This window comes from Pteropus vampyrus, unplaced genomic scaffold (genome assembly GCF_000151845.1).
Source record: "Pteropus vampyrus isolate Shadow unplaced genomic scaffold, Pvam_2.0 Scaffold146, whole genome shotgun sequence".
Classification (NCBI taxonomy): domain Eukaryota; kingdom Metazoa; phylum Chordata; class Mammalia; order Chiroptera; family Pteropodidae; genus Pteropus; species Pteropus vampyrus.
Genome location: NW_011888927.1, coordinates 217,190 through 229,321, shown reverse-complemented (window position 1 = coordinate 229,321; position 12,132 = coordinate 217,190). Strand labels below are relative to the sequence as shown.

Sequence of the window (12,132 nt, the reverse complement as noted above, 5' to 3'; positions counted from 1 at the left end):
GAATTATGCCTGTATCACTATTCAGTATGCAATTACATACTATTTGCTATTTCTTATTTTGTTATAAAAAGTTGTTTCTCCAACTATTTCCTTGGGAAAAGCACACAGTCTTACATATGGCAGGCCCTCAAAAATTATCATGCTATACTGGATTTTTTTTTGCTTTAATGGCACAATATATGAGCTTTGATTATAATGTTTTGATATTGATTTACATAGCTACACAAGAAAATCATTCATTAAGTAAAAATCATTTGAGTACAAACTACATGCTAGACATTGTTTCTAGGTTTTGAGGACATAGAAATAAATAAAACAGACAAATTTCTGTCCTTAAGTATTCTAGTGGTGGTAAGAAAAACAGATAAAATATATATAATGTTGAATTTTGTTAAGTAGACAGAGAGTTATGAGAAAGAGGGGTATTTCATTTTAGATACAGGGTCAGGGAAAGCCTCACTGAAAAGATGACATGTGACCAAATACCTAAAGGAAGTTAGGGAGCCTACTATGCAGACAGGCCTACTGTGAAGGAAATCAGTATAGCTGAAGGGAGAGAGTTTTAGGAAATGAGGTAAGAGAAGTCGCCAAGATCAGAGAGGTGGCCATGTTCAGTAGGCCACTGTAATTAAAAAGAAGAGATCCAAAGATTTAGTTCCAACCTGAAGAGGTCAAGGAGAAAGAAGAATCCAACAAACGAAGGATACTGAGAAGAAATGAGCATTAGGAAGAAAGCCAGGGAAGTGTGAAGCCTGGAAGCCAAGTGAAAAGAGTGTATCAAGAACAAGGGAATAATCAACTGTGTTAAATAATGGGATAAGTAAAATAAGAAAAGGACTAAGATTTGGTGATTGAGTTTAGCTCTTTGTGATTATGATATGAGCAATTTGGTAGAATGGTGGAAATGAAAAATTGACTGGAGTGAGTATAAGAGAAAGTGGAAAGAAAGAAATGGAAACTGAACATGCAGACAATTATGTCAAAATTTTCTGTGAAAGGAACAGAGAAATGGGATGGTAACTGTAAGGGCAAGTAGGGGTCAGGAGAGAGTTGTCCCCGCCCCTCATCCCACTCCCCCCATGCCTACAGCACCTGGTTTTCCTAGGTGGTCTCCCATCCAAGTACTAACCAGGCTCAACCCTGCTTAGCTTCCGAGATCAGATGAGATCAGATGTGTTCAGGGTGGCCATAGACTGGAGGAGAGAGTTTTTAAGTGATGGCAAATCCACTTAAAATGCTGGGCAGGAAAACTGAACCCAATAAAATGAATCTGTCAGAGGACTGGATGAACTGAGGATACTGGGGCTTAGAGAACAGGTCACTGTAAATATTTATATTTTGTCATAAGATATTATTCACAAAACAGTTCAATAAACTATTTTTACATTAAAGATTTCATTTTAAAAAACACAAATGAATATTTACATTAAATAGGAATTAAGGGGTATTTATCTATGATTTCATACCATTGAGTCTTAGCTGATATTTCTCAACTATCTTCAGGAGTTCTGAGCATGTCTCTTGAATGGAGTGAAAAACCTTTGAAATATAAATTTTATTAGGACAATTCATAGAACCATAAACAGATAAAATATGAAGTATAAAATATCTGTTATAAGCACTTCAAAAGCAGAACATTTTCTTGTAAGTATTATATCTATTTTCCTGTACTGTGATGACTTCAGTTTTGGCTTTACTTCTGATGTAGAAAGCAAATTTAGATTACCCCCATGAGAAAAAACAGTGATAAATACGTGGGAGTTAATAAAAATTTATAACTGTGGAGTCTGTCCTTTCCTCAGCTCCAAACTATCTAAATAGCAAAAATGTAAATCCAACACAAACTGCATCAAACATTGTCAACCACAGATGAAAAGAGTATAGATAACCTTAGAAAATATTAACTCTGAATCTGGCTTTTCTCCAATATTGGTCTAAGCAAAATAGGTTAGTAAATTTACCATAAAAACTAAACAATGTATTACAACATCAAAAATAAATTACTTGTGGATTATTTGTTTAGAATTTTCCATGAATATGAATCCCTTTATTACTACTATTGCTAACAAGTAACAGAAAAATAAAATATCCACTAGATTCCTATTTCAAAGTAAACACATAAAAATTTGAGATTAGGACATAATATACACATGAGGTAACTCTTTACAAGTCTATAAATTTAGGTTTTCCCAGAGAAAAGAGCTGGCACAGGTTTTAAGGTTGCAGCCTTCTTACAGAGCCCTATGCTAAAGAATTGTTATGAGACTTTAGTTCAAAGAGATCTTGGCATTGTGATATATTAGGCCCTAACTTTGATTATCAAACAAATTTCCAATATCACCGTTAAGCCTCATTATTCTATCTCTGAAGCAGGTTTGCTATTATATTTTTTGATATTTGATCAGACCTAAGGAAGATTTGATAATAGACACTACAATCTAAATGGAGAAGAAACCATTAATTTTCTATGTAAATTTAGGTATGTTTGAATTGAATTTGGTATGCTTGAATTGGATTTGACAATTTAAAAAGCTGTTTTAAATCAATATGGAAAAAGACCAGAAAAGAATACAAAAACAATAGTTGTATTATGATGAAGTGATTATGGTTGATTTTTTTCCCCATGGGTCCTTGAAAGATTTATATACTATTGCTTTGTATTTTTACAATGAAATTCTTTTTTCAGTTTTAGTGAGATATAATTTGATGAATAAAATTTTAATACATTTAAAGTGTACAACATAATGATTTCATATATGTACACACAATGTGAAAATATTTCTAATTCTTAAAAAAAGTAGTACAAATATGGGAGAAAGTTCTTTGTTGATTCCAAATATTTTTCTAACAGACAAGAATAACACTGAATATCAAATATGTCACCCACAGATTATCTAAAGATGTAAAACAATACAAAATAATATACTTCTGTGGGAATACATGTGGAAAGAGTGAAGAGTTTTAGTATTAAAACACATATTACTAAAGTCTCTTTATTTTTTCCACATTTGTCATTGAATCCTAAGAGGATTACTTTTCAACAGAAATAGTAAATGCTTGTTAATTTGTTATTTATTTCCATAATTGTTATGGCAATAACATAAGCTTACTTACTAAGAATGAAAATACTTAGTAGATTAAGACCTATTTAATTAGACCTTCATTTTTAAGAATCCCAGCAAATGATTATATTCCAAGCACAACAGAATCCCTACTTGGAAATATTTGTAAAAGTTATCTTGAATTAGTATATGTACACGGAATTAGTAAATCTGCATTTAAAAACCCAGACTTTTCATTAATATACATAAGAGCTTTCCTCTAATTAGCTTAATTACTTAAAAGTATGAAAATACTTATAGGTTTAAAGTTGTTTCATGGTAATCATCCTTTTATTTTAAATGAAAAACAGAGCCAAAATATGTATTATAAAATACTTCAGTAACTCTATCCCTTAATAATTAAAACAAAACTCTAACTTATAAAATCCTCACTATTTGATTTCAATTAATTTATTTCAGTGATGTATAAGACTTCACATAAAAGTAGTAAAAATACTATGACATGATATATAATGAGTTTATAGTCCTAATTAAAAATATAATTAATGCATTAACATATAGTTTAAAAACCATAATACTTGTGCCAGAGAAACTACTTAATTTATAAACACCAGTTTTGTCAATTCTCAGTTTGTGAGAATTGTGACCTCCTGTACAGAAGATCTAACAGATGGATACAATTAAACATTCTATTATCAAATTTGCATTTATTCCAATAAGTTCTTCAGTGTGAAGCTTGTTGCAGTCCCAGCTGTAGTCCCGAATAATAACCTGTTATATGCAATACATAGAATTTTAAAATTTACCTCAAGTTTAGCATCTAGTTCAGCATCAGATGCCACCACGTGCTCATCCTCCTTTTTTCCTGTTGCTTTGATAAAGACCTGTTTAGTTTTCCAGTATTTCTTTTGCATTCTGCTGACTACTGACTGGTTATCCTCTGGTTTGGGTTGCCCATAGGAATCCATGGAATGACTACAAGAAACAGATAAAAATTAAAGTTATTAAAAAATATATTTTCAATAATAAATATCTATTTAGCCAATATTTAATCTAATCTAAAAACTAAAAAGATGCTAATAGAATATTAATGTTAACAGCTAAACATGCTAATGTTTGCTTTGTATGATCTAAATTTATAATTATAACTTCACAAGTATAGGCAAAAAGATTAATGATATTTAATTTCAGTTAGGTGACAAAGGGGATAAAACTGCTATGATTTTGCAATAATGGCTGAAAATAATTCTATTTTATCTGACCAGTTTCTATTTTATAGATATTTATTAATTTCTAATTTTTGCTTTTGTAATAATACTATAAAATGAACCTGTAAACACATCTTGGCATACTACTATCATTTCCTCAGGAAAACTTCTTGCAGTTATAACTTATGTCAGAAAAATACACATTTAATAAATATCCTCAGATATACAAAGATTCAGATACATACTCTTTAAAAATCACTTGAAAAAATACTTTAGTATCCAATAAACAAACAAAAATAAAGATCTTAGGTATAGGAAAGATCTGTTATGAAAGAGAGATGGAAACTGTAACCTATATGGTTAAAAATTAATGTCAAAGTCATTGTTCTTAACGTGGTTAACATGGCTGTATAAAAACATACATGTGAACAGTGTTCCTTAATGACAGTAAAAAAAGAAATAATAATAGTGTTAAAAGCTCAAATTATTCCAGTAAATGGTGGGAGGTAGGAACAAAGGGAGGTACAAAGTATGTGACTCATTCCTCATTTCCAGTGGCATCAACAGAGACTAACATATTCTTAATGTTAGTAAAAGAAACAGGGGTTCACTTTATTTTGAAGTAATTACTAATTAAGTAAAAACAGGATGTCTAATTTATAAATCATTAAGGGCAAAATAAGAGAGCACGAAAAACTAGCAAAAGCAAAAAGCAGGGTGGGAAAAACAAGAGTAAGGCAACATAATAAACTGTATAAATTAAGATAACAGAATAAAAACAATTATATTATTTAGTACGATAAATGCAAAATTCCTCTTAGACACAAAGAACCTCAAATCATAAAAACAAGAAACTATATCCAACTACATATTTGGTATCCACCTAAAACATCATTATACTGTTATAATGCATTATACAGTATTATACAGAACACACAGCATTATACTGTTCTGATAGTCTTGAGGGAAAACTTCCCCTCAATTTATCTCAGCTTTTGATTGCTCTTGACTGTTTTTTGATTAGTTCCCCCTCCCTCCAGATTGTTATTAGCATGAGAGTCAGTCTACTTGTATGGCAAACTGCTGATCTCTTCTACTAAGCTGACAGCAGGCTTAGGCCCAATCGGTTAAGAGAACAAAATTCTAGGAAGTATCAGAAGTGAATATCTCTTCCCTGCTTTGACTTCCATCCTGACATAGCTCAAACAGCATTCTTCTGGCCTCTCTCCACAACCTATCTCCTTTGAGGAGGAGAAAGAGTAACTTATCTGATTGGATTTCAGAGCAATAAACTGTCTTCCTTTTTCTTTGTGGAAGCTATGCTACCTGCAGAGAATACACAATCCCTGGCAAGGGCAGGACAGTGGCTGGGTGGATAAATCTGCAAAAGGTGAGATTTGCACAGTTATGGTTTTTGGACTGAGGGCACTGCTAAGTATGTTTTCTAATGGGACAGAAAAATATCTGAATAAAACATTCCAAATTTTGTAAATGACAACTTATACATTGATAAGTCCAAAGAAAAACACAAATAGACACACTAGGGACAAAATGCTTAAATCTAAAGATAAAGAGAAAAATCCATCTTGAAAGCCAAGAAAAATCGCATATTACAGGTGAACAAAAATACAAATGACAAGCAAGTTCTCAAAAAAATAAAAGCCAGATTATAATGGAAGGACATATTTAAGATGTTAAAGAAAAAAAACTATCAATACATAATTCTATCTATTGAAACTGTCCTTTAAAATAAAAGTAAATAAAGACATTTTCAGATAAAGAACAGAGAAGTCATGGCCAGGGGACTTTCAGAAATGCTAACAAATTCTTCAGGCTCCAGGGAAATTACAACAGTAATTTGGATCTGGGTAAATATAGGACAATTTTTTCTTAAAAATTTTAAAAATTATAGTTTAATATATACAGACAATAAAATGCTAGCTCAATTTTCAATGTTCTGCTGTTTCTGTATCATTTATACGTTCACCTATTCCCTACCACCTCACTCCATCATCATCATTACATGGTTCTTTTTGGTAATATTTTTGTACATTAAAGTGTACAGTTTTTAGCGGTATACTTTTGACAAATGGATATTATGGTACAGAACATTTCAAACTCCCCAGAAAGTTCCTTTGTATCTCTTTTCAGCCAATGCCTGGACTACTAAAAGTAATAAACTTCTGATTTTTTTCACCTTAGTTTTTACTTCTCTAGTTTGTTCTTTATTACTGAATAGTAATCTATTGTATGAATGTAACGGTATGTTTTCATTTTTGACTATTGTAAATAAATGAACATGCCTACCCAAGTCTTTTTGTGGACAAATGTGTTTATTTTTCTTGGATAAAAACCTAGAAATGGATTTTCTCTGTCAAAGGACTAATATATACTTAACTTTATAAGAAATTGTTATTTATATTCCAATTAGCAATGTATGAGAGTTTTAATTGTTCCACCCCCTCATTAACATTTAATGTTGGCAATGTTTTTAGTTTTATCCACTCCAGTCATTGGGCCGTGTCATTTCCTGTTGACTTTAATGGGTATTTTCCTGATCACTGATGATGATTACCTTTTCATGTGCTAACTGACCATTTGTATATCTTCCATTGTTAACTGTTTGTCTTTTGCCAATTATTAAATTGGGTTGTCTTTTTTACTATTGAGTTGTAGATTTCTGGGATTTAGACTGGGATGGCATTGAATCTATAGACCAATTTGTGGAGGACTGACATCTTAACAATATTGAGTCTTTCAATTCATGAACATAGTATGCATCTATATTTATTTAGGTATTCTTTAATTTCAGCAGTGTTCTAGAGTTTTTAAGTTAGAGGTATTGCATATCTTTTGTTTTATTCCTAAATATCATGTTTATTGATGCCATTATAAACAGCCTATCTCCTAGTCTTACCAAAAGTCTTTCCATCCGCATATTTTACTATACTAAATTCCATACTTTTTATTTCTCAGTGTTCTCACCATTACATGAAATGTTGGGGTCTTTGAGGAGACCCAATAAATGTTATCACTTTTCCTTGCATTAGTCTCAACAAGAAACAAATAAGGTGTGGTAGCTGGAGGCCAAAATACCATTTTCATTACGATGGTGGCAAAGCTTGTGGATATAGCTTAGTGTGAGAGCTAAATAGTTCCTCCTAAGTGAGCATCAAGACTACACAAATTCGCCAAACCTTCAAAGGTAGGTAGATCATGGTATGTGAAGAGGAAGAAGGATGGCTCATCATTATTTCTTTTATCCTATACTTTCTTTCTTTGCTTTTGCAAAGGTCCGTTCTTTAATAGTTCTAGTGAATCCTGTGGGTAGAAAATTCTTAGTCTTGCTATCTATGATACTCGATTTTGCCTTCATTCATAAATGATAGTTGAATTGTATATAAAAATCTAAATTGACAATAATTTTTCTTAATTTTTCTTTTTTAAGATATCATTATTGGTCCATATAAGACTTATTTTCTTATGTTTGTTCATTTACTTGTACATTCATTCATTTTTTAACCCCTTCTTCATTTCTAGCACCTCATAATCATTGTTTAATGTGCCTTTTTATTTGAATATGTTCCTGTAAAATGTGTTATGTACATATTCTAATGTAGAATATGTCTGTTTGTCATGTTTGTTGCTTTTAGTTTTATATCCCATATATGTGTGAAATCATATGGTTCTCAACTTTTTTGTCTTATTTTGCTTAGCATGATTATCTCAAGATTCATCCATGTTGTTACAAATGGCAGTATTTCATCTTTTCTTATGGCGAGTATCCATTGTCTATATAACACAGCTTCTTTATCTAATCATCTATCAAAGGACATTTTAGGTGTTTCCATGTCTTGGCCACTGTGAATAATGCTGCTATGAACATCAGGGTGTCTATATCTTTGCAAATAAATATTTTCAAGTTTTCTGGGTAAATACCCAGAAGAGGGATTGCTGGGTCATATAGTAATTCTAGTCTTAATTTTTTGAGGAACTTTCCATAGTGGCTGTACCAATTTACATTCCTATCAGTAGTGTATGAGGGTTCCTTTTCCCCCACATCTTCTCTAGCACTTGCTATTACTCATCCTATTGATGATAGCCATTCTAACAGGTGTAAGGTGGTATCTCACTGTGGTTTTGATTTGCATTTCCCTAATAGCTAGTGAAGTTGAGCATCTTTTCATATGGCTGTTCACCATTTGTATACCTTCTTGGGAAAAGTGTCTGTTCAGGTCCTCTGCCCATTTTTTAATTGTTTTTTTTTTTTTTTTTATTGTTGAGTTGTATGAGTTCTTTGTATATTTTGGATACTAGGCCCTTATCGGAGGCATTGTTTGCAACTGTCTTCTCCCATTTGAATGGCTCCCTCTTTGTTTTGTTGATGGTTTCTTCTGCTGAGCAGAAGCTTTTTAGTTTGATATAGTCCCATTCATTTATTTTTACTTTTACTTCTCTTGACTCTGAGGTCAATTTCATAAAATCCTCTCTAAATCCAACATCCATGAGTTTAGTACCCATGTTTTCTTCAATGCAATTTATTGTTTCAGGTCTTAAATTCAAGTCTTTGATCTATTTTGAGTTAATTTTGGTGCATGGTGATAGAGCACTCTAGTTTCATTTTTTGCATGTAGCTTTCCAAGAAATGGCACATTTCATTATTCCAGTTTTATAGAGGAGATTGCTGAGGCTCTGTAAAATTAAGGGAAATTTCTCATGGATACAAAAACATTATGAACATTCTGATACTCAGCACACATCCAGGTCTTTTGACTCCAAAAGTAGCATTCTTTTTCATTTTGAAGGTTAGAAAACTATGTTTCAAATTGTCTCCTCTCTTACAGTGAGTTAAGTTAAACATACAGTATTAATTTCCTAATTTGAACTTACAGGTTTCCAAGGATTAGATAAATAAATAAGGGTGTCACTTATAAGAATGAAAACAAGAGAGACAGGTCATTAACAAAATTGACAAGTCTATATTGCAAACTACATTTGAATTTCTTGTTACTGTAAGATTTCTTTTATATACATATTCTATAATTTTAGTATTCAGTATAATTTTAGTCTATAAAGCGGAGGATACATGAAAAAAGAAAAGTTAGATTTTATTTTTCTCCAAAAAATTATATGGTTCAGGATTATTATCTACTTTTCAGAATTTCTGACATATTTAAGAGTTTACTATAGGCATATAATTTACTTATACCACTTCAGTCGTATCATTTCATAAAGAACATATGGGTCACATTTAAAATAGATTATTATAAAAATAAGATTTGAAAAATGTTGATGAAATAGATAAGACCATTCAAAATATAAATACATTAGGGAAGAAGAAGTGAACTAGAGAAGAGAATATTTTCTCTTTTTGAAAGAATAGCTGAAAACTATATTTCAAATGTTTTTGAGTTTAAAGTGTCAAACACTAAATTCTTATGTTAAATGATATTAAAGCTAATCCCCTATGAAACTTTAGAATTATATTTCCAACTTTATTGCAAATTTCGGGCCAGAAATGCTAATGAGAAACGCTTCTATTACCGCTCAGAATATCGGAAAGACTCACCATCTGGAAGTGGAAGGAGGATTCATTGAAGTCTGTATACAACTGGCTGGACCCTAAGGTCCCTCCCTAATCTGTGAAACACAGTGGAAGTTGAAGAAACCAAACCAGGAACACTCTGGACTTGGGCACACCAACACAGCAGAGGGCTTGACCTGAAAACGAAAAGATTACATGAAAGTTAAGACACACTGAATCATTGAATATCTAGCTCTTTTCTTCTTCCTTATTCACGAGTAGCAAAATTCACAAAACACATTCCTCAGAAAAGACTGGGAAAATTTTAAAATTCTTTTTCTCTAGAAAAATTAAAAGCTCCAGAGAAAAGGAGTATGTCATTTGAGTACTCTAAAACGATGTCTTTGCCTAGTCACATGAGAGCAAAACTCACCAGCTAACAACCTCACTCATATATACAAAACTTCCAATTAGCTTTGTTATAATCTTATTCTTCAATACAAATGGAGACTCAAAGATCTCCAGATAATCTGAGGAAAGTCTCCATCAAAAGAGTCCTCTGACCTAAAACAACAAATAAGAAAACAAAAAAAATAAAGGTAAAAGGAAACAAGGACAATATAGGGAGCAAAAGAAAACAAAGCAAAACCTTGTAACTAATATTCTCAGAAAGAGAAGACACTGATTCTATGGCGGGGGGTGGGGGATACAGATTACCACTAAGAAAGGAATAACAGAATAAAAAAGACCCTTGGGCAAAAAAATAGGACAGCTGAATTTTTAAAAAATTTAATAAAAAGGTTGAAAAATTTTAAAAAATCTGAGAAGAGAACCTTAAATAAAGTAAGAAAATATAAGACAGTTCCAGGAACTCTAATAGTTGACTAAGGAGTATTCTAAAAATTGCCTAAAGGAGGTAATAATTGAAGAAACTTTTCTTAACTAAAGGACACAAATCTCCATACAAAAAGAGATTTACTCCAAAATACATCATTGTGAACTTTCAGAAAATTAGGGATAAAAAGATCCTGAAAGTTTTAAGAGAGAAAAAAGGTCACATATAAAGCATTGGGAATCAGAATAAGAGCAGATTTCTCAAGAGTAGCAATGCAAAATAGAAGATCAAAGTCCAACCCTGAAGAGCAAGGAAGCGAAGGCCCAAGATGACAGCTGTGCAGAACATGGAGCCCATATTTAAGCAGAAGATGAAGAACTCTGGAAAGAAAAATCTCTAGGAAATATAACTGATATGTTTGAGCAATCAGAAAAAAAATCAATGGTATTCAGAAAATTAGGTAATAAACAACAAAGCCATTATTACATCCAATAAAAATGAAGAGAAAGGATATTCAAAAAAAGGAGGAATGGTTATTGGGCACTACTGACAAAGTTGTGTCAATACATAATAGTTCACAGTACCATAAACACTTACTTGATTTAATAAAAATTAGAATATACCTATATTGGGGGAGGACAAATGGAGATAGTAGTGGTGAAGGAGAGCTGAATCCTCATCTACCATATGGAAAGAAAATAAGGCCTTAAATTAATAAATCAAAACACAGCATATAAACATGAGTCAGAAGTATGGCAGAAAATACCAGAGGAAGAGAAGGCTTGAAGGTAGGCGCCACTGTAGACTGGAATTGGGGCAGAAATGGGAGGACTGCTTTTATACATTATAATCCTTTAATGTTGGACTTTTAAGTCATGTACAACTTTAATAAAATAACAATTATTTCAAAAAATAAATCTGAATATGAACCTTACTAATTAAAACAGAACGAGACTGACACCAAAAGAGAGCAGTGAAACAGAAAAAAAAAAAATCCATAGAGAGACCAAAAATTGTAAAAGAATATAGCATATAAGCAATGTATTGATTTCCTATGGCTGCTGTAACAAACTTGGTGGCTTAAAACAAGAGAAGTCTACAGCCATGCTACCCTGAACAAGCCCAATCCCGCCTGATCTTGGAAGCTAAGCAGGGTCAGGCCTGGTTAGTACGTGGAAGGGAGACCACCTAGGAAGACCAGGTGCTGTAGGTGTAAAAAAAAAAAAAAAGAAAGAAAGAAACAAGAGAAATTTATTCTCTCATTGTTGAGGCCAGAAGTCTGAATTCAAGATATAAGCAGGGCTTCACTCTCTGGGAGGCACTTGGGGAGAATATGCCTTTTGCTCTTCCAGCTTCTGGTGGCTGCTGGTAGTCCTTAGCTCGTGGCAACATCACTCCAATCTCTGTATCTGTCGTCATATCACCTTCTCCTGTGTGTATGTGTTTAATCCCCCTCTGCCTATCTCTAAAATAAGGACATTTATGATGGCATTTAGGACTCTC

At 32.3% G+C, this 12,132-nt stretch overlaps 1 protein-coding gene and 2 pseudogenes across 6 annotated transcripts in view; 1 reads left to right on the top strand and 2 right to left on the bottom strand.

Moving 5' to 3' along the window:
- Positions 1–12,132, bottom strand: part of ICA1L (islet cell autoantigen 1 like) — a 76,049-nt gene that overhangs the window by 55,251 nt on the left and 8,666 nt on the right. For 4 of the 6 annotated variants that reach the window (XM_011369130.2, XM_011369129.2, XM_023535995.1 and 1 more), the window contains exons 2-4: positions 9,840–9,991; positions 3,869–4,037; positions 1,467–1,539 (exon numbers count right to left, since the gene is read on the bottom strand). In XM_011369130.2, coding sequence (XP_011367432.1) covers positions 1,467–1,539; positions 3,869–4,037; positions 9,840–9,865 — 268 coding nt within the window. In that variant the 5' untranslated portion in view covers positions 9,866–9,991. Of the gene's footprint in view, positions 1–1,466; positions 1,540–3,868; positions 4,038–9,839; positions 9,992–10,227; positions 10,248–12,132 lie in introns of those variants that run through there. The other 2 variants (XM_011369131.2, XM_011369132.2) reach the window with 2 other exon arrangements.
- LOC111745132 lies at positions 1,081–1,194 on the bottom strand (annotated as a pseudogene).
- On the top strand, positions 11,724–11,842 carry LOC111745128 (annotated as a pseudogene).